The sequence below is a fragment of the Pseudorca crassidens genome, chromosome 3 (genome assembly GCF_039906515.1).
Source record: "Pseudorca crassidens isolate mPseCra1 chromosome 3, mPseCra1.hap1, whole genome shotgun sequence".
In the NCBI taxonomy this organism is placed as follows: domain Eukaryota; kingdom Metazoa; phylum Chordata; class Mammalia; order Artiodactyla; family Delphinidae; genus Pseudorca; species Pseudorca crassidens.
The window spans coordinates 16,737,844-16,760,998 of record NC_090298.1 but is presented as its reverse complement, the minus strand read 5'-3'; the positions used below and the strand labels follow the sequence as shown (position 1 = coordinate 16,760,998).

The following is a 23,155-nucleotide window of genomic DNA, read 5'->3' as shown; positions in this document are numbered from 1 at the left end:
AGTTTGAGAAGAATAGGTGTTTGTTCTTCTCTAAACGTTTGAAAGAATTCTCCTGTGAAGCCATCTGGTCCTGGGCTTTTGTTTGTTGGATGATTTTTAATCACAGTTTCAATTTCAGTGCTTGTGATTACCATGTTCATATTTTCTATTTCTTCCTGATTCAGTCTTGGCAGGTTGTGCATTTCTAAGAATTTGTCCATTTCTTCCAGGTTGTCCGTTTTATTGGCATAGAGTTGCTTATAGTAACCTCTGAGGATCTTTTGTATTTCTGCAGTGTCAGTTTTTAATTCTCCTTTTCATTTCTAATTCTATTGATTTGAGTCTTCTCCCTTTTTCTCTTGATGAGTCCGCCTAATGGTTTATCTTTTTTTTTTTTAATCTTCTCAAAGAACCAGCTTTTACTTTTATTGATATTTGTTATTGTTTCCTTCATTTCTTTTTCATTTATTACTGATCTGATCTTTATGATTTCTTTCCTTCTGCTAACTTTGGGGTGTTTTTTTGTTCTTCTTTCTCTGATTGCTTTAGGTGCAAGGTTAGGTTGTTTATTCGAGATGTTTCCTGTTTCTTTAGGAAGGATTGTATTGCTATAAACTTCCCTGTTAGAACAGCTTTTGCTGCGTCCCACAGGTTTTGGGTCATCGTGTCTCCATTTTCAATTGTTTCTAGGTATTTTTTGATTTCTGCTTTGATTTCTTCAGTGATCACTTTGTTATTAAGTAGTGTATTGTTTAGCCTCCATGTGTTTGTATTTTTTTACAGATTTTTTCCTGTAATTGATACCTAGTCTCATAGCATTGTGGTCAGAAAAGATACTTGATACAATTACAATTTTCTTAATTTTACTAAGGCTTGATTTGTGACCCAACATATGACCTATCCTGGAGAATGTTCCATGAGCACTTGAGACAAATGTGTATTTTGTTGTTTGTGGATGGAATGTCCTATAAATATAAATTAAGTCCATCTTGTTTAATGTATCATTTAAAGCTGTGTTTCCTTATTTATTTTTACTTTGGATGATCTGTCCGTTGGTGAAAGTGGGGTGTTAAAGTCCACTACTATGAATGTGGTACTGTCGATTTCCCCTTTTATGGGTGTTATTATTTGCCTTATGTATTGAGGTGCTCCTATGTTGGGTGCATAAATATTTACAATTGTTATATCTTCTTTTTTGATTGATCCCTTGATCATTATGTAGTGTCCTTCTTTGTCTCTTCTAATAGTCTTTATTTTAAAGTCTATTTTGTCTGATATGAGAATTGCTACTCCACCTTTCTTTTGGTTTCCATTTGCATGGAATATCTTTTTCCATCCCCTCACTTTCAGTCTGTATGTGTTTCTAGATCTGATGTGGGTCTCTTGTAGTCAGTGTGTGTGTGTGTATATATATATATATATATATATATATATATATATATATATATATATATCTTGTTTTTTATCCATTCAGCCAGTCTGTGTCTTTTGGTGGGAACATTTCATCCATTTACATTAAGGTAATTATCGACATGTATGTTCTGATTCCCATTGTCTTAATTGTTTTGGGTTTGTTATTGTAGGTCTTTTCCTTCTCCTGTGTTTCTTGCCTAGAGAAGATCCTTTAGCATTTGTTGTAAACCTGGTTTGGTGGTGCTGAACTCTCAGCTTTTACTTGTGTGTAAAGGTTTTTATTTCTCCTTCAAATCTGAATGAGATTCTTGCTGGGTAGATTAATCTTGGTTGCAGGTTTTTCTCCTTCATCACTTTAAATATGTGCTGCCAGTCCCTTCTGGCTTGCAGAGTTTCTATTGAAAGATCAGCTGTTAACCTTATGGGGATTCCCTTGTGTGTTATTTGTTGTTTTTCCCTTGCTGCTTTTAATATGTTTTCTTTATATTTAATTTTTGACAGTTTGATTAATATGTGTCTTGGCGTGTTCCTCCTTGGATTTATCCTGTATGGGACTCTCTGTGCTTCTTGGACTTGATTAACTATTTCCTTTTCCATATGAGGGAAGTTTTCAACTATAATCTCTTTAAATATTTTCTCTGTCCCTTTCTTTTTCTCTTCTTCTTCTGAATCCCCTACAATTTGTATGTGGTGTGTTTAATGTTGTCACAGAGGTCTCTGAGACTGTCCTCAGTTCTTTTCATTCTTTTTTCTTTATTCTGCTCGGCTATAGTTATTTCCACTACTTTCTCTTCCAGGTCACTTATCCATTCTTCTGCCTCAGTTATTCTTCTATTGATCCCATCTAGAGTATTTTTAATTTCATTTATTGTGTTGTTCATTGTTGCTTGTTCCATCTTTAGTTCTTCTAGGTCCTTGTTAAATGTTTCTTGCATTTTCTCTATTCTATTTCCAAGATTTTGGATCATCTTTACTATCATTATTCTGAGTTCTTTTTCAGGTAGACTGCCTATTTCCTCTTCATTTGTTAGGTCTGGTGGGTTTTTATCATGTTCCTTCATCTGCTGTGTGTTTTTCTGTCTTCTCATTTTGCTTATCTTACTGTGTTTGGGGTCTCCTTTTTGCAGTCTGCAGGTTCATAGTTCCTGTTGTTTTGGGTGTGTGTCCCAGTGGCTAAAGCTGGTTCAGTGGGTTGTGTAGGCTTTCTGGTGGAGGGGACTAGTGCCTGTGTTCAGGTGGATGAGGCTGGATCTTGTCTTTCTGGTTGGCAGGTCCATGTCTGTTGGTGTGTTTTGGGGTATCTGTGGACTTATTATGATTTTAGGCAGCCTCTCTGCTAATGGGTGTTGTTGTTGTTTGGCATAGGGTGTCCAGCACTGTATCTTGCTCATCGTTGAGTGAAGCTGAGTGTTGGCGTTGAGATGGAGGTCTCTGAGAGATTTTTGCCATTTGGTATTACACAGAGCTGGGAGGTCTCTTGTGGACCAGTGTCCTGAAGGTGGCTCTCCCACCTCAGAGGCACAGCACTGACTCCTGGCTGCAGCACCAAGAGCCTTTCATCCACAGGGCTCAGAATAAAAGGGAGAAATAGTAGAAAAAAAGAAAGGAAGGAAGGAAGAAAGAAAGAAAGAAAGAAAAAAAGAAAGAAAGAGTATAAAAGAAAATAAAATAAAGTAAGAAAAAATAAAATTATTAAAAATAAGAAAAATAATTATTAAGAAAAAAATTTTTTTTAAGTTAAAAAAAAAAAAAGGACGGATAGAACCCTAGGATAAATGGTGAAAGCAAAGCTATACAGACAAAATCTCACACAGAAGCATACACACTCACAAAAAGAGGAAAAGGGGAAAAAATAAATTTTGTTCTAAAAGTCCACCTCCTCAATTTGGGATGATTCGTTGTCTATTCAGGTATTCCACAGATGCAGGGCACATCCAGTTGATTGTGGAGATTTAATCTGCTGCTCCTGAGGCTGCTGGGAGGGATTTCCCTTTCTCTTCTTTGTTCGCACAGCTTCCAGGGCTCAGCTTTGGATTTGGCCCCGCCTCTGCATGTAGTTCACCAGAGGGCGTCTGTTCTTGGCTCAGACAGGACGAGGTTAATAGAGCCACTGATTCAGGGGCTCTGGCTCACTCAGGCCGGTGGGAGGGAGGGGTACGGATGCAGGGAGAGCCTGCGGCAGGAGAGGCTGACGTGGCATTGCACCAGCCGCTGTGCGTTCTCCTGGGGAAGTTGTCCCTGGATCCCGGGGCCCTGGCAGTGGCAGACTGCACAGCCTCCCCGGAAGGGAGGTGTGGAGTGTGCTCTGTGCTCGCACACAGGCTTCTTGGTGGTGGCAGGAGCAGCCTTAGCGTCTCATGCCCGGCTCTGTGGTCCGTGCTTTTAGCCGCGGATCACATCCGTCTATGGAGCTCCTTTAAGCAGTGCTCTTAATCCCCTCTCTTTGCGCGCCAGGAAACAAAGAGGGAAGAAAAAGTCTCTTGCCTCTTCGGCAGGTCCAGACTTTTCCCCGGACTCCCTCCCAGCTAGGCGTAGTGCACTAACCCATTCAGGCTGTGTTCACGTGGCCAGTCCTCTCCCTGCGCTCCGACCGAAGCCCAAGCCTCAGCTCCCAGCCCTGCCCGCCCCTGCAGGTGAGCAGACAAGCCTCTCGGGCTGGTGAGTGCCGGTTGGCAACGATCCTCTGTGCGGGAATCTCCCCGCTTTGCCCTCCGCACCCTTGTTGCTGCACTCTCCTCCGTGGCTCCGAAGCTCCTGCCTCCGCCACCTGCAGTCTCCGTCCGCGAAGGAGCTTCTAGTGTGTGGAAACCTTTCCTCCTTCACAGCTCCCTCCCACTGGTGCAGGTCCCATCCCTATCCTTTTGTCTCTGTTTATTCTATTTTCTTTTGCCCTACCCAGGTATGTGGGGAGTTTCTATAGCCATATGACAGATTACTCCAAAATATCAAAAAATAATTCAATTTGGTCTAAGATTTAAAATAAATTTATTGGTTCATTTACCTGAAAATTTCATAGGTGAATCGGACTTCAGGCTTACTCAGATCAGGTATCTATCTCCATTTCTCTGTGATTTTTCCATTTCTGCATTTCTTTTTATCTCATATTTTGCTTTAATGTTGCTATATTATAGTAACAAGCAACTAGTACTATGTTAACTTTTAGTATATTAACAGGATGAATGCCACCTTAAGGTGGGATACACTCAACTTCATTCACACCCAGGGTGAGATAAATTGTCACTTTGGATAACCATTAAAAACATTGTTCCAATTAAGTCATTTATGAACTAACCTCCATTCACTGTCCTTAAAAATGATTTTTAATATGCGAAATGTGCCCACAATTTAATTACTTAGTGTAGCAAAATGTATGGGATTGTCCACATTGGCTCAGGACCTTCGAGGTTCATATTTTTATCTTCACTTGCAGTCAATTCCATTCAAAACTGTTGGATTCTACACACAAGGAGGAGTTTGATCAGACAATTATAATATCTAATACAGTCTATTTTTGTCATTGTTTACCCAATATGTCAATACATTGAGGGATTACTAATTGCATTATCCCAATCTCAGTATCAAATTCTAAAAGAATTAGAACACATTTGTTTGTTCAAAAGAAACTCAGGCTTCCCTGGTGGCGCAGTGGTTGAGAGTCTGCCTGCTGATGCAGGGGACATGGGTTCGTGCCCCGGTCCTGGAAGATCCCACATGCCGTGGAATGGCTGGGCCCATGAGCCATGGCCACTGAGCCTGTGCGTCTGGAGCCTGTGCTTCACAACGGGAGAGGCCACAGCAGTGAAAGGCCCACGTACCGCAAAAAAAAAAAAAAAGAAGCTCAAGTAACTCAAGCAATTATATGCAGTCCTGCTAAATATGTATTTTATCGTTTTTCCTCTCTCTACAATTTTTCAGTACTTTTTCATATTTCCTTACATGCATCAGATAATCTTTCTTCTCCAGTGACATAAAATAAGATCGGTCAAAAAGAATGTCCACATTTTTCTTCTATCATATCTCCCAACCTAACTAGTACTGTGGGCAGTAATCCCCATAAATCTGACTTTTGTCAGGTTACTGTGAATGAACTCTTCACGCCATGCTTATGGCCACCCCGCTATGTGTGCCCTGAATCCTGTCCTCCCTTGCTCACTCTGAGACATTGCACCATTAATAATTTCTCCTCTTTCCTGTATTTTTATTTTTCCTTATCTGGTACATAATTCCCCTGTCCACAAAAACAGGCTTCATTTTCTATCTGAAAATAAAATCAACTCAAGCAAACAAAACCCAAAAACCTTCCTTGATGCAGTGTTTCCCTCCAGATACACCTCTACTATTTCATTCCCTTGACTGAAAAACTCCTTGAAAGAATTGCCTATATTCACAGTCTGCCTTTTCTCTCAGGCTCTTTCAACCTCACTCTAAAGAGTCTTATCTTTATTACTTCACTAAAATCACTCTTGTCCTTCATACTGCAAAATCCAATATATAGTTCTCATGCCTCCATTTGCTCAAAAAATTTGCAAATCTGACACAATTGACACAACTCCTTCAAGAAAAAAGTTCTTTCTTTAGCTAAAGGAAACAACATTCTTATTCCTTCACCGATTCTTCTTTCTCAGCGTGCTGCTTAGCTCCTCCCAATCTCTTCATTCATTGAATTGTGATGCCTCCCAATTTTCAGTCCTCAGACTTTTCTTGAGTTATTGCCCAATTAATCTCATTCAATCTAATGGACTTTTGTTAACATCTACATAGAGATAACTCTTGAAATTAAATCAGCAGCAGCTTGGTCACCTTTTCCATGAATACCATATTAGCCACCCTGATTTCTTTTCTCCGAGTTCTCAAACTCAACATGATGCAAGTAAAACTTTTCCTCAAAATCCAGTTTATCTGTAAATTTGCTCCTCCAGAGACCTTATCCATCTCAACAATGATAGTCATAGTCTTCAGATCGCTATGCAAATCACCCAGGTTCATATTTGAATCTTCTCTTTCTGTCATGCTGCACTTCCAGTTCATCAGACATTTCTGTCAGATATACTTTAAAAAATATCCATGAGGCGACCACTTCTTCCTATTTCCATCACTCCCACCCCTGTCTAAACAACCATCACTCCCACTGGATTATTGCAATAGCTTTCTAAATAGTCTAAATAGTCTTTAACCCTTGCCTCCTTTAATCTGCTGTAATGTTCCTTTTAAATCATAAGTAATACCATGTAGTTATTTTTTTCAGTATGACAAAATACTCCCAAAGAAATTAAGGCTCCAAAACATGACAGTCATATAGGGTGAACCAAGATACACACACACACACACACACACACACACACACACACACACACACATTCACACTCACATCCTGCCAAACAAAGCGTAAAGATAAGGCATGTCTTCTGTTTTCAACTTTGCTCTGGGTAGAGGAAGTGAAAATGTGAAAATGTTACCTATTAGAAACACTGAGTACGTGACACTTCTTACATGTTATTTCACATCACCTTGGCCTCAATGACTCTTTGACAAGTGTGAAACAGAAATGTTTTCAAACAACTAAAGTTGAGGAGGTTAACATTGTTACTTTGGAAGTTCTTAGAAAGAAAGAAAATTATCTCAGAAGGAAGGTTTAAGATTCAATAAGGAATGATAACAAAGCAAACGGTACACATGAGGACACTGACTCTGTAATAACATAAAATGTCAAATTTGACGGATTAACAAAACCTCAATCATCATCATCATCATCACCGTAACTTATAGGCATAAACTTGTAAGACTTGATTGGAATTAAAGCATTTAAAAGTTCTTATAGGGCTTCCCTGGTGGTGCAGAGGTTAAGAATCTGCCTGCCAATGCAGGGGACATGGGTCTGAGCCCTCATCCGGGAAGATCCCACATGTCACAGAGCAACTAAGCCCATGTGCCATAACTACTGAGCCTGCGCTCTAGAGCCCGCGAGCCACAACAACTGAAGCCTGTGCACCTACAGCCTGTGCTCCACAACAAGAGAAGCCACCATAATGAGAAGCCCACGCACCGCAAGGAAGAGTAGCCCCTGCTCGCCTCAAGTAGGGAAAGCCCGTGCGCAGCAACAAAGACCCAACACAGCCAAAAATAAAATAAATAAATAAATAAATAAATAAATAAATAAATAAAATAAAAGTTCTTGTAATGTTCAGGAAGAAAGTGAAGATGCCAATTGTTTTTAGATTTTCCAGAGTTACACAAGCATGTTAACATTTCTAGATTAAAAAAATAAAAGAAGGGCTTCCCTGGTGGCACAGTGATTGAGAGTCTGCCTGCTGATGCAGGGGACATGGGTTCGTGCCCCGGTCCGGGAAGATCCCACATGCCGCGGAGCGGCTAGGCCTGTGAGCCATGGCCGCTGAGCCTGCGCGCCCGGAGCCTGTGCTCCGCAACGGGTGAGACCACAACAGTGAGAGGTCCACATATCGCAAAAAATAAAGAAAGAAAGAAAGAAAGAAAGAAAAGAAAAGAAAAAAATAAAAGAAATTTAGTGTACAGATGTAAAATTAGAACGGAAATTTAATAAGAATAAAACTTTAATCTACTGGAAAGTAATATTACAAAGGATTAAAAACAGAAAAATTAGGACAAATTTGAAGCACACAATAAAGTGGTAAAAATATATATTAATAACCAAAGTGGCATAAATGAGATAAACAATGTTACCATACTGGAGTGAAATAAGAAAAAAATTATCTTTATGCTATTCCTAATAGGCACATGATAAGATATAAAGATATAGAAACTTTTAAAATAATACAATACAATAAAAAATAGACAATACTAACCAAAATAAATCGGGCAAAACTGTTAGTATCAGACAAAATATACTTTAAAACAAAAAGCTGCCATGATGATAAGAAAGTCACCCAGTGAGGTAACCATTTGGAACTTGTATGCATCTAATTAAATGCATTCAAAATAAACAAAAAATATAATCATGGAAGAAAATGGTAACAGATCTCTCTCAGAAACATTTTATTAAGCAGACCAAAAAGTCAATAATGATAAAAGTGTTTCAAAGAATGAAAGAAAAACACTTGAGTTTAACTACACACACACATATATATATACATATATATATATTTTTTTTGCAATAAACTTAAAGAATACATATCATTTTCAAACACATAAAGCAAAATATAATAACATTGCTGACATATTAAACCACGTAACATTTTTGAAAAAGAAATGTGTTAATACAATTTGCATCCTTTGAAAACCATGCAAATTGCTAAAAGACAGTGTTATTGGCAGGCCAGTGGGGAGAATGGACAGACACTGCAACAAACAGCTGAAGACAGAGGTATGTCATTTGGCTCTGAAAATAAAAGTACATTATTTAGCTACCTCACAACCATAAAAAATAAGCACTTCCAATTTGTGGAAGAAAAAAATTAAACCTTAAATGAAATGTAGGATAATATGACTATGGCTTAGGAAAAGAGCAAGTTTTATAAAAGTACAAATTGTAAAACCCTTAAAGGAAGACACTGATAAACAAAACTATGAAAATTGTGCTTAGTTGGTAATTAGAACATAATTTGAAATAATGAATGAAGATATGTATGTGTATGTACACAGATATCTCTATTAATATATGAATACATTAAAATAATTGGACCAACTATTTTTCAACTGGTGTTGTAAGATATATCAAGTATTGATATATTGATATCTTAAGTATATAGTCAGTTTAAGTAATAAACAAAACACTAATTTAAGAGCCACCCACCTTGAAGAAATAAGCTTTACATGTGCCTCACTGTGACATTCCTCTCCATTCTACCCAGAGCTCATCAATATTGAATTTTGTATTATTTGTTCCTTTGTTTTCTTTATAGTTTTACCAAATACAGTTTGGCCATTTATCTATATTTATGTATATAACTACATCTTTGTATTTATTGACTCATGGGCATTGTAAATATAAGTGGCCTAATATTATATGCAGTTTCTGTGAATTTTCTTTTTTTTTTTTTGGTGCTGTGTTTTAAAGAATCATCCATGTAGAGAAGTACAGCAAAAATTAATTCATTTTCACTGTGATAAGAAAATAAATGTATTTTAACTAACTAATGCATACAACTTCCAATGGCTTTGTGTTGTTTACTATTTTTTATAGCTTCAGATATTATTAATATTGCTGATATTACTTGTCTTATACATGGTTCTTATTGCATGTGAAAAACTTCTCTAGGTATATACCAAGAGTGCACATACCAAGAGCATATATTTCTAGAAGTACTCTCAAATGTTTTTCAAAAAGAGAATGTTTAACAATGTTTTTAATAAATATGTAACTATATTCAATGATTGACTCTGAAACTAGTGTGTATGTTTAATATGTGAGTTAAAGATCTCAACCAATAAATTTCATTTTATGCAGAAAAATTCCACTCTAAAATGTTTGTATTCAGTTCCAAAATTATACTAACTATCCTAAGTCTCACCTTTCTTGTTCCTTGAAATTGTAAGAATTTAAAGGTTATAGAAAAGATGTTTTAATATCTTGTATATGAATCTGGACACATTTTAGATATTTTTTATAAATGTAGACTGCTCTGGCTTTTTTATTGTTTTCATTATGTATACTTCTCCACTTTTACTTCTATATTAATGAAGGGTATTGATTTATATCTAATTAATTATCATTGTATTATCAATAAAATCCTTACATTTTCTAGTAGGCAGTAATGCATAATACTTAAGAATACTAAATCTGAAGTAAGGGAGGCTGTAGTTAAATTCTGTTTCTGTTCATTATAAGTAGTTGAAACTTGGGGAAATTATTTAACAAAAATATTACATATTTTCTTATCTATAACAAAGGATTACAGTAAGGATTAAATGAAGTATATTCACCCAGTATCTAGTACATGGTGTCATAATAAATGACAGTTCTTATCATTATTATAAATATGACTGAACTATATGCTAGATTAATATCAGTCATTACTTGGTACATCTTCATGGGGATTAGGGACAAAATTACATTTTGGAAACTACTAAAAAGTAGCACACAGATCAAAAAGTTGGAAATACATTCTTATAAATTATTATATATAATGATAAAATATTCTAGCACCTATGTCAACATTTAGAAAATGATTTCACATTGGAGCCCTATTAAAACACATTAATTAAACTCTCTTAACTATGATTGATTTTGTGTAACACTTACTTAGTTGATGCCCACAATTAACTGTATGCCAGTAATTAGAATAGGATTCTGCCTAGGATGTATGAGCATTCTGTTCCCCTTAATTAAGGTTTTTTTTTTTTAAAAAAGGATAATATTGACATTTACTAAAACGTACAGATCTCCTTACACTTCAATGGATTTTCAAAGGCACACTTCCATGTAATCACATCCCTATCAAGATACAGGACATTTCTGTACCTTCAGAGTGGTTCTCCTTTACAGTCAATCCCCTTACCCTTCATTCCTCAGAGGTAACAATATTGTAATTTATTCTGTCATGTTCAATTTATGGAATTTCATATAAATGGAATGAACAAGTGTATAAGATTTGGGGTATACAGTATATATAATTTGGGCTGCTTTTGAACAACATAATATTTTGAAATTAATCCATATTTCTTAGTAGCAGTAATTTATTTCTTGTTGTTTATAAATAATATTCCTTTATGAATATAACATAATTTGTCTATTTTTCTGTTGATGAGCAGTCAAGTTGTTTCTGGTTTGGGGCTATTATTTGTAAAGCTACTATAAATATTTGTACCCCAGTATTTGCATGGCTATGTTTTCATTTTTCTGGATAAATACCTATGAGTTGAATGTTTCCATCACACAATATGTGCACGTTTAACTTTATGAAAAACAAACTATTTTTCAATGTTGTTGTAACATTTGTCATTGTTAGAGATGTCAATAATAAAAATGGGAAACAGAAACTTAGGTTATTTTCCTTATCAAAACTGTGTTCCTTGGAGCCGCAATATTATGATGGTTTTCGTGCTCTTGTACATTGGATGTCTTAAGCTGAGTGCAGTTTAGGGGATCCTTTCTAATTACAGGAAGGTACTTGTTTCCTTCAACACTGTGATCTGACCTGGGACAAATCTGTACTATACACTAAGTAAATGGCTAACAAGTCAATTGCAAACCAAGTGAATGTACAAATCTTAGTGCTGGTGCTGAAATCTCTTCAGGATAGTCATCATGATCTCAAAGTTTGTTTCAAAATTTGCAAGCATCAAGTGTCAATCATAAATGAAGATGGAACACTAATGAATGTTGAATTCTCATGTTTTAGGTGTACTTCCTTATTAGAGTTTTTGGTTCTCTGCTACTTTTACCATACCGTTTCATTTAAATTTCCTACATACTAACTTCCTTTGTGCAATTGAAATAAAATTGCAGTATATAAAAAAATAAAAATAAATTAAATAAAAACATGAGAATTCTGGCTGTGTGCCTCATGATTTGGAGTGGATAATCTCTTTAAATTTTAGCCATTCATTTGGGAGTGTAGTAGAGTTACATTGTGTTATTAATTTCTGTATCTTTAATTATAAAAGATACTAAACACTTTTTCACATCTGTACTGGTCATATGTATATATTACTCTGTGATAACATTTGCTCACTTTGTTTTAAGTTGATTTCTTATAATTAAATATTGTAAGAATTATTTTTATATTCTGAACATAAATTCTTAGAGATATAATATGAATATTTCCATTATGAGCCTTGCTGTTTTGTTTACTTAACTGTATTTCTAGAAGAACAGAAAATTTTAACTAACTTGAGTTAACATTATCAGTTTTTCTTTTATAATGTCATCCCTTTGTCTTGTTTATAACATGTTTGCCTACCCAAGACTGTGAATATTTTCTTCTAATAGCTTTGTATTTTTAGTTCATAAGTTTAGGTTCAACCCTCATCTAGAATTGTTTGTGCCTCCGTGATGTAGGAATGGGAGTAGATTATTTTCCCATACAGGAAAGTGACTGAATCACTTTGGAAAATTTGACAAAAATCAATTTACCATATACGCCTGTTACTATTTTTGGATACTCTTTCCTGTTCTATTGATTTCTTTGTCTATACTACTATACGTGTCTGTATGCCAAAGACACATTATCTTCATTACTGTAACTTTACAGAGAATTTTGAAATCAGGAAGCAAAAGGTTTACAACTATGATCATCATTTGCACAATGGATTTAGAATTCTGGATTTTTTTTTCGCTGTTTTGCATTTCCTTATAAGTTTTAGAAACAGTGTGTCAATTTCTACTGAAAAAAGAAAAAAGCTGCTGAGATTTGGATTGGTATTGGATTAAAATTTATAAATCATTTGGGGAGAATTGACATTTTAATAGTGTCAAATCTTCTAATCCACGTATATGGTATATATATCCATTTATTTAATTATTTCTTGATTTCTCCCAGCAATGTATTGTAGTTTTCATGTGGACGTATTATGCATCGTTTGTAAAATTTGTCTCTGAGAATTTTGTGATTTTTTAGGCCATTTTACACATTTTTAAACAAATATTTATTAATTAAAGCTTTATTTCCATAATATTTAAAAATCTAATATCATTATTCATAATGCAATTAATATCTAAACTAAGTGATACTATTTCTTGGCTCCAAGTCAAAAATCTCAGAATATACCACTGTTTTGTTTAAAAGTCAGATTTATAAAGGAGTAATTTACATAGTAACATCACTTTTTCTTAAGTATAAATTTTTGTGAATTTTTCAGAGACATCTAGTCATATGAGTAATGCCAGAAAAATGATATAGCATAATTCTATCACTTTAAGAAAGTTCTCTTTGAAATGATTTCCTTTCCCCTACTTCCAAATCTTAGAAACTAGTGATTGATTTCTGAGTCAATAGTTTTGCTTTTCCTAGATGTAATAAAAATGAAAGGTAAAACATATAGACTCTTTTGATTGGCTTTTTTTCATGTAGCATATGCTTTTGATATCTGTCCATGACATTATCAATAGGTAATTACCAGTTATTCTCTTATATGTATGTATACCACACTTTATTTTTAAATTTGTTGATGGAAATATGACTTGTTTCCACCTTTTAGCTATTCTGAATAAAGCTTCTATCAATATTTACAATCAGATTTTCTGAGGACATATGTTTTAGTTTACCTTGGGTCAAGAGGTAGAGGTGGGAATTTTGGGCCAAATAGTATGTTTAAGTTACAAAAATATGCCGAATTTTTTCCCAAAGTGGCTATTACCATTGCCACCAACAGTTACTCCTCAGCCTTGACATTGTCAGTGTATCCACCCCCCCATTCTAGTGTGTAGGGACATATTATTATTTCAATTTGCATTTCACTACAGACTAGTGATGCTGAAAACATTTTTATATGCTTACATCTATATATCTGCTGTTGTGAAATTGCTGTTAAAATTTGTGCACATTTTTATAAGGTTGTTTAGCTTTTTAGAATTTAGTTTTGAGATTTTAATATATTATAGATATATGACTTTATCAGGTACCTGCTTTTCAAATTTTTTTTTATATTCTGTGTCTTATCTTTTCATTTTCTTAATAAACATTACTTTACATAGCTGTTCAAGGAAGGGTAAGTTTTTAGAAAAAGTATAATTGTATATTTTTGGTTTATTTTATGATTCTTGACTTTTTTGGCATTATCTAAGAAATGTTTGCTAAATCATAAGGTAGTAAAGCTTTTACCATATTAGTTATTATATATTTAAATGTAAGGTTTTATGTTTTGGGCTATAGTTTACTTTGAGCCATGTTTTGTATATAATGAGCGGTAAGAATCAAGATTAATTTACTTTACATATGAATTTACAACACACACACAATTTGTTATAAATGCTAATATTTATCTATTTAATTATCATGACAACTTTGACCATAAACACTGGACTCTCTTCCATGCATACCAACAGTTTTATTTATATATATATATAATTTATAATATTATATAAATTATATAATAAACATATTATAAAACTTCAGGGAATTTCATAAAATAATGTTGCTGTACTTAAATTATTTTGAATTTATCTTCACATTTTCCTTCATTTGGATTAATCAATTTTGGATTCTTTGATGAGACAGTGCAGGTGGTTTTTACAGGATTTATGACAGTAACCCCAAGCAGCCCATCCATTCTCAGAGATAAGACTTTATCTCTACATCCAGGGATCTGAGATTGGTGAATGATTATGTAGTCAAATATTTTAATACAAATATTTAAAAAATATATGTATCTAATTTGTATTAATGAATTCTTGTTAGCTATTTTGTTATAATTAACAAAACCACTTTGAGGTGTTGGCTGTATATGATAAGAAAATTTTTATTATCCTTATATTGCTCACCCAGAAAATGAAAAAGAATATAAAATGATTTATGTTATTAGCGAACTTTTAGGCAGCATAAAAGTATGACTGCAAATATAAGCTCAAAGGACAGAACAATAGTTGATCACAAGCTGAATTTTGGGAACCCTAACAAAGATAAAAGCTATAATAGTTCATAGGCATTATGGAGGAATAGACCAAGATGGAAAATAAATGTTAAAACTGAATTATTACTTAAAACATAGAAAATAAACATTAAATTTGTTAGATTCTTTAATATAATTGAATGGGCCAATTGTGACATTTTAACAGAGTTTTTTTAAAAATGTATTTTTAATTAATTTTATAATCAATAGCAAATACTTAGATTGCCCATCCCAATGTAATGATTTTCACATAGAGGTGAATTATTTTGACTACAGTTCTGATTTGTAGAACAAAGACAGTGTTCATTCTTGAAATCAAAGATATGACAAAGTTTTGAAGCCTCCAACTTGTACTAGTCTCAGGCAATAACACTAAAGACATATTAGAAGTGTTGGAGGATCTATGGGTAACTAGGAAAAGAATAATGTCCTTAAGGAAGCTGAGATTTATTTTAAGTAATTCACTTCAACCTGGGATCTTTATTGATGATCAGGGCGTTAATAAGATTTTATGTTGTAAACTGACAAAAAATTAAATAAATGCATGGAATGAGTTTTGAGTGATGCATTTCTAATTACCTTATAACTTTTGAAGGTACTTCTAGGCAAGTATTAGTTTTCTTTAACTATTATGAAATAAGTAAGTGATCTAAAACATGTAGGGTTGCTTTAGTTTTCTATTGTATAATAATCACAGAATGTTTTATTTTAAACCATTTTGTCTGACTACAGGAAAGAGATGTTTGAGGATTAATCTACTAGATATCAGATGTATATTCTTATCCATTATGACAAATTATTTTTGTTACAATATTTGATTTCTCAATCAATATTTAAACAAGATATAAAGAAGGGAAAGAAGGAGAGAAAAAAGAGCATATTAGGGACACCAGGCAGATACCAGACATTGTGATAATTTTATCCATAAAGTAATTTTAAAATATATTAAATACATAGTAATGAGTTTCTATTACTTATTAACTATTTTATCTTATTTTTTGCCTATATATTAAATGACTTCCATATACAAGATTTTAAAAAGACAAGAAAAAATATCAAAACTACCTTTGTTTCCAAACAAATATATCATGTGGAATATTTGAGATTCACTTGAGCACTTACTTATTTGCAAAACTTATTTATTTATTTGTGCGGTACGCGGGCCTCTCCCGTTGCAGAGCTCAGGCTCCCTACGTGCAGGCTCAGCGGCCATGGCTCACGGGCCCCGCTGCTGTGCGGCATGTGGGATCTTCCCAGACTGGGGAACAAACCCGTGTCCCCTGCATCGGCAGGCGGACTCTCAACCACTGTGCCACCAGGGAAACCCCAAAACTTATTTTTATATAAATTGTTTAAGGAAATGCTGGAAACATGTTTGTTCATAAATAAAATATTAGCCAAGCGTGTTAAAATGTTCTATCACCTGTGCATATTAACTTTTGAGAGTGCAGACTGTTTTGGCTTGTAGATATTTGCTTATAGTGAAATGTTTTCATAGAAATCAAGAAGCAGACCACAAAAATAAAATTTTTTAATGCATTGTTATAAGTGTGGACATTTATGAAATTTAGACAGCTATAAATGTAATAATTTAATTAAATTTGTAATCACTGCAGTTTAGTATTTTAGTAGTATATAAGGTTTTTCATTGTGAGTTTTCATAAAGTAAAAGTGGTTTTCTGAAACCACATTTTCAGAAAAATAATCTACATGATATAAACAAGAAAATTAATATATTTATATATTTTCCAACTATTTAATACTAACTTCAGAATATGAATAATTAGAAATCTACTGAATTCCCTAGTAAACCTTGCTACATATACTAATGAATATGATTTAGGTTTTTAGGAGGGCATATTTAAGTAATAATAGCTTTGGAGTAAACATATATTACATACATAAGTCACAATTTCAAAGAAGACAAATTGAAAAAATACTATTATTGAATCTGTTTTCTCCAATCCATATTGATAATGGGAAATCTAGAGGGGGGCATATTTCACTGTTTCTGTGTTCTCCAGAGCCCAACATAGTAGTGAGTACATATCAGATTTTCAAAGTAACTCACTAGATAAAATAGATTATTCTTCAAGGTATTGTGAATCCTCTACATATTTATTTATTTATTTATTTTTATTTTTTAACATCTTTATTGGAGTATAATTGCTTTACAATGGTGTGTTAGTTTCTGCTTTGTAACAAAGTGAATCAGTTATACATATACATATGTCCCCATATCTCTTCCCTCTTGCGTCTCCCTCCCTCCCAACTTCCCTATCCCACCTCTCTAGGTGGTCACAAAGCAGCGAGCTGATTTCCCGGTGCTATGTTCCTGCTTCCCACTAGCTATCTATTTTACGTTTGGTAGTATATATATGTCCATGCCACTCTCTCTCTTTGTCCCAGCTTACCCTTCCCCCTCCCCGTATCCTGAAGTCCATTCTCTAGTAAGTCTGTGTCTTTATTTCCCTCTACATATCTTAGCATGCAATTTGCATTTGCACTGGAATACAACCTTCACTGCATCCTTATCTCCATAGAGGGCGCTCTGCTGATGTGAGCTCCTGTTCCACCTGTATTGCATAAAACCTGGATGATTTGTACATAGTACAGGATAGTTTGTGCCGGAAATCACATGTATAGGATTGTCAGTGTGCCATCTATTTTGTTCTTGATTCTGTTTTGTCCTTCATTTTCAGAAAGGATTAAAATTGGTATTCTGCTCTCTCCCAGTCTCAGTGTTTTAAAGTTTACATAGCTTCCTTAATTTTTTCTCAAAAACACAGTTTTGCACATTACATGATTCTTATTCCTGTTTACAGATTAAATAATTAAGGTATAGAAATAACAAATAACTTTCCAAAGTTCATGTTTCTTAAGAGTTCTGGAAAGGGCCTCCTACTGATGTTTGTCTGAATATGGTGTATTTTATTTACTCTGCCATCAAGAGGACTGAAAACTGATTTTTAGAAATGAAGCATGGACCTAAAAATAATAGTAGCAATAATAGAAATGTTGCATTAAGAACTCCAGCGACATTATCCAATTTTTGCCTTAGCAAAGTGCTTCTCACACACATGAATATGTTCACATTTATAGGTAAAGTGATTGACATTCAAAGGGTAGAATACTAACCCTAGGACTGTGGGAAATAAGAAATAAAAACCCAAAGGAACTTGTCAATTTACTAATATAGATTTAGCTAATTTCATTATTGAGCAGAAAATACTAGAATGAGTGTAGGTTGGCCACAAGTGGTTACAAAACTATAGTGGGTTTTCAGCTCTAATTATCTGGAATTTAAAGCTACAGGTTTTATACACCATCCTACTTTTAGGAAATAGACAGCAATTATTCAATTTGCATCAGTAATGACGTTAAGCTTACTCTGACATTCTGTTTTTCATAACTCTTTATCCATATCTCCTGAGGTTCCCCTACATGTCCTACAGATCATTAGCTGCATCTACAGTAAGGTTAGATTCAGTTTAACTTCCCCACAGAACACAAAATGGTAGTAAGCCTACAGACAAATCAATATCTGTCTGATCCCAGCCCTGTACTTTTAATCCTTAAGTGATGGAATAGTAATTGTACACTAGAGATATACAATAACATTGGAGCAACATGGAGAGAGTCTGTTTCCATCCAGAAGGATTTAGTTTCCTGTACCCAAGTATGGAATGTAGCCAGGCTATGCCAGTTTCAAAGGACAGCGTGAGCAATGCAGAGGTGGGGCAGTGAGAAGGTGATGCTTGAAAACAGTCAAATGCTTAGGTGTTTTTTTATTCTAGTCCTTCCTCAAGATACAGTCTTTCCAGAATCCTCTCTTACAAAACAGTTTTCTGATACGCCAAGATTGCTTCTAATCCTTCCTGTTCAGAAAAGGAGCAGAGAACTATTTACTCATTTTAAGGCTGCTGATACCAATGATTAAAACTAATATTATTCTTGCCTCAGATTTCTGGAACAGATTGCTTTTGTCTGCTCTTAAATGTAAGCAAATACCTGGTTGAGAAATATAGGACTACACTAACAATGGTTACGATAGAAAATATATATTTATATAGTGGCAGTAGTAAGGCCTGAGAAGTAAACCATAACCTTGGCTTTGCCAAGATATGTCATTTAAACAGTGTCAATTTCAATTTTGTAATTTACTAAATGAGATTTCAGGCTGAATATTCTCTTTCAGTTTTAAAATTATTAAAAGATCAAGTATTAGCTTCTAGAAAAGCTTAGCAATGCTTTTTCATAATAAGTAACTCTAAATAAGCAAATATTTAAATTAGCATTTTACTAATTTTAATTTCACGGATCTATTTATCTTTATAATATAAAATATTATATTAATTAATTATCTAATATAATACACAAGCATCTAATTATCTTTCACTGTATAGTGACAAAAATTCATTAATGCCAATTCTATTAGCTATTATATATTAAGCAATCTACACAATATATTAATTTTAAGATGTTTTTGTAACTTTTTTCTGTATATTTAATGTAGTACTCAACACTTACAAAGAAGATATTGCAAAACATAATAATAAATAAATGTTAACATATCACTGTACTTAAGAATTAGTGTTGTTAGGAACATATCCTCAACAATATACTATTTCATTCTGCAATCAGTTATTTAGTTTTGTGTGATTTTTTTTCAGCTTTGCAAAAATTCTACCATATTTGAATGCAATCTTCTGAGACAGTTCTGAAAAAATATTTCAATCAACATTTTGTTTCTAAGATTGTCCCTAATGTTGTAGCTATGTTGCTATTCATTTATTTTCTCTATGATATAAATAATCACATATTGCATCTATTCAGCCATTGTTGGACATTTGTAATTTCCTGTTATTGTTCCTATTAATTATGCTGGTGGTGTATGTTTTCAAGACATTTTCCTTGGGATCCAAGGAAATGGCTGGATCTTGGACATGAGAGTATACAACCGTATGAATTATTACATGTGGTTTACTTTAATTTACAGTCATTCCCATTGGTCTATATCCAATCCAGCACTTGGAGAATCTTGTCAAACTTCTTGATATTGTGTCAATATTGTTGCGATTAAATGATAACTTATTTTGGTTAAGCTGTATTTCTTTAAATACTATTGATGTTGAAAACTTTGACGTTTATTTGCCATTTATATTACTTCTTCTGTTAAATGTTTGTCCTTCGTTGTACCCATTTTTATATTGAGCTGTCTCTTTTTCTTATTGATTCAATACATTGCATTATATATTAGAGATACAGATCCTTTGTCAGTTGTGTGTGCTGCAAATATTTTCACTCATTTTGTGACATTTTGTCTTCTTTGTGGCATATTTGGAGGAAATGAAAAAAGTCACATTTCACTGTAATCAAATTTATCAATGCTTCCTTTATGATTAGTGCATTTTTATATTTTGAAATCTTTCATGCTAATGAAAGATTATATTACATGCTAATATTTTTTCTAAAGTATGTATAGTTTTTGCCTTATACATTTAAGTCCTTAATTATTTAAAATGTAGTTTTGTGTATAGTGTAGTTATGGCCCATTTTATAATGATGATAATGATGTGGTTACAAGCTTTACTAAAACTATTTCTTGATCAATCTGTACTTTCCCTATTGATCTGCAATAGCATTATTACCATATATTAAATTTCTATATATAGTAGATTTGTGGCTGTGTTCTGTTTTCTGTTTCTGTTTGTCTATCCCTTTGACACTTTCAAAGTGACCTAGGTTCTAATACCAAATAATAAGGCTTGATAAATGGTAAAGCAATTATCCTTTATTGTACTTCATTCAAGTCTGGACAATCTTAGTACTTATAAATCTTAGAATCAGCTTTCATTTCTCATTGGATGTCTATTAGATTACATCAAAAATACACATCAACTTGGAGAAGCTGGCTTTATTTATGATATTTTGTCTTCCAACCACATAGGCAATATACCTCTTAATTACTTTAGATCTACTTTAATGACATTCAATAAAATGTTTTGCATATGTCTTTCAAATACTTTGTTAGATTTATTTCAATGATCCTTATAGCTTTGTTTATTAACTCTTGTTAGTTTTTGACCATTAAGAATAATGTTTTTGTACTTTTTTTGTTGTTTGTTGAATGTATCCTTAATCAGCTTCAGAGGATACATTCTGTTCCTAGATTGCAAAGAGTTTTCCTTTTTGATTTTGCTTTGTTTTGTTTAGAATGTATGGACATTAAATTTTATTTTTTGGTTTTTTCTATGTGTATTAGGATAAACATCTATGTATTTTTTGTCCCTCTTTTAATTCATTATCGTTTTGGATAACTTTTATGCTTTTTAAAATTCCCTTCTTCATTTCTTCTCTCCCTCCCACTTTCCTTCCTTCCTTCCTCCCTCCCTCCCTTCTTTCTTTCCTTGGTTTAATGCCAAACTATGCAAACATTCCTAGAACTAAACTGATGACAGACTTTCATTTCCATTCCAGTAGAGTGGGTTTGGTATTATTTTGTTTAGTCTAATGACAGCTAATATCGCTCATGAGTGGGAGCATATGGTATTGATATTAAAGTTTTACTGGCCACAAAAAAACAAGTTGTAGAGTATTTCCTCCTTACTCTGTCTTCTGGGGAAAAGATGTATAAGACTGAAGTCACCTGTATCTTTAACTGTAGATAAAACTACCTAGGCCTGATTTTTTACTTAAAAATTGAGTTTCTTTAGTTATTGAAGTACTACTCTGATTTTCTACTTCTTTTAAAAGTACCTATGGCATGTCTAATCCATCCATATTCTTAATGGATAATTAAAAATGGATAATTTAAAAATCGATTATCTTTAATATCTTCTGTGGGTATATATATATTCCCTTTTTCCTAATGTGTTTAGTTTTTGCCTTCTCATTAATTTTTCCATTATGAATTCTTCAGTTTTAGCTTTGATGTATAAAATAAACCAAACATTTATCTTTTCTTATATCTCAGAACTAATAAACTTACTGAAATATGAGAAGACTGCACTCAAGAAGTATTTTAAAATATTAACTATAATATTTTGATGTTTACCAGAGTTATATATGAATTCCATGCTAAGTTCTAATTTAAATTATTATTTATTTTTCCCCAAGTATGACTTGACACCACAAACTGCATATATTCTCCTGTAAGAAAAATTTTACCCTGGTATAAAAAAGTTTACTTTCTATTTTCTCCAAGTTGATTTAGACTGGAAACCTTGAATGTTTTAAAGATTATGTATTTTTTTTCCAACTACTCTATTTTTCTTAGATTAATGATGAAGCCAGGTGTTCATCCCTTAGACTCTGACAGCATACAATGAATTCTGACAACTTTCTCCCATTTCAGTTCCTGAATAACATGTAATTTCCTTGATATGACAAAATATCATTTTAGCATTCATGTCATGCCTTGGTGTTCATTTTTCATTTTTCTGTAAGTTAATGAGTTCTAACAAAGAATGCCATCATAAAGTTGTCTTTTGCCAAAAGTCCTGCTGCAGCATATGGGGCTAGTGACAAGCTACAGTATTAAGGAGATTGGTTTTAAACCAAGCCTCTAAAGTATGCATGGAAATACTAAATGCATTCCTATGTGTTTTGCAGACAATCCGAGTTTGCTGAGCCATGTCACAGTGGTTATTAGAGTTCTGGATGTCAATGACAATCCACCCGAACTTGCCAGGGAATATGATATTGTTGTCTGTGAAAATTCTAAGCCTGGCCAGGTAAGTTAATTTTTTCCTTCCTAGCATTTGAATGGAAGAAAAATAAGCAGCTCTATTTCTATTATTCTTAGGTATAATCCTCAAAGATCCCCCAGTGTTATTTTTGTGCTTAGTAAAGATAATTTTATAAAGCTTTATTTTAAGTACCAAATAGATTTTTTGAGACTCATAGAAAATACATTTTCTCCAGATCCCAAATGTAATTCAACAAATGAACTCATTCATGTATACATTTATTATACCAATAAAATGATATTGAATGGTTTTGGTACAGCCCTGTGTTAAATGAGGAGGAAACAGTGAACTCTTCCTGTCCTAATGAAGCTTAGGGACTAGAGTGGGGAGGAGAGACTGGCCTGGTCTACATATTTTGGATGGAATGAGGGAATCACATACAGTGGCCATTGAGTGATATTGATACTAGAAGATGATTAGGTTTTAACATGAAGAGTGGGAATGATTGGTGGAGGTGGGGAGAGGGAAGGATGGAGAGAAGAACTTGA

At 33.6% G+C, this 23,155-nt stretch overlaps 1 protein-coding gene across 5 annotated transcripts in view; it reads left to right on the top strand.

The window, feature by feature from the left end:
* CDH18 (cadherin 18) overlaps positions 1 to 23,155 on the top strand; it is a 1,032,515-nt gene that overhangs the window by 963,211 nt on the left and 46,149 nt on the right. For all 5 annotated transcript variants that reach the window (XM_067730423.1, XM_067730424.1, XM_067730422.1 and 2 more), the window contains one exon: positions 22,531 to 22,652. In XM_067730423.1, coding sequence (XP_067586524.1) covers positions 22,531 to 22,652 — 122 coding nt within the window. The remainder of the gene's footprint in view (positions 1 to 22,530; positions 22,653 to 23,155) is intronic.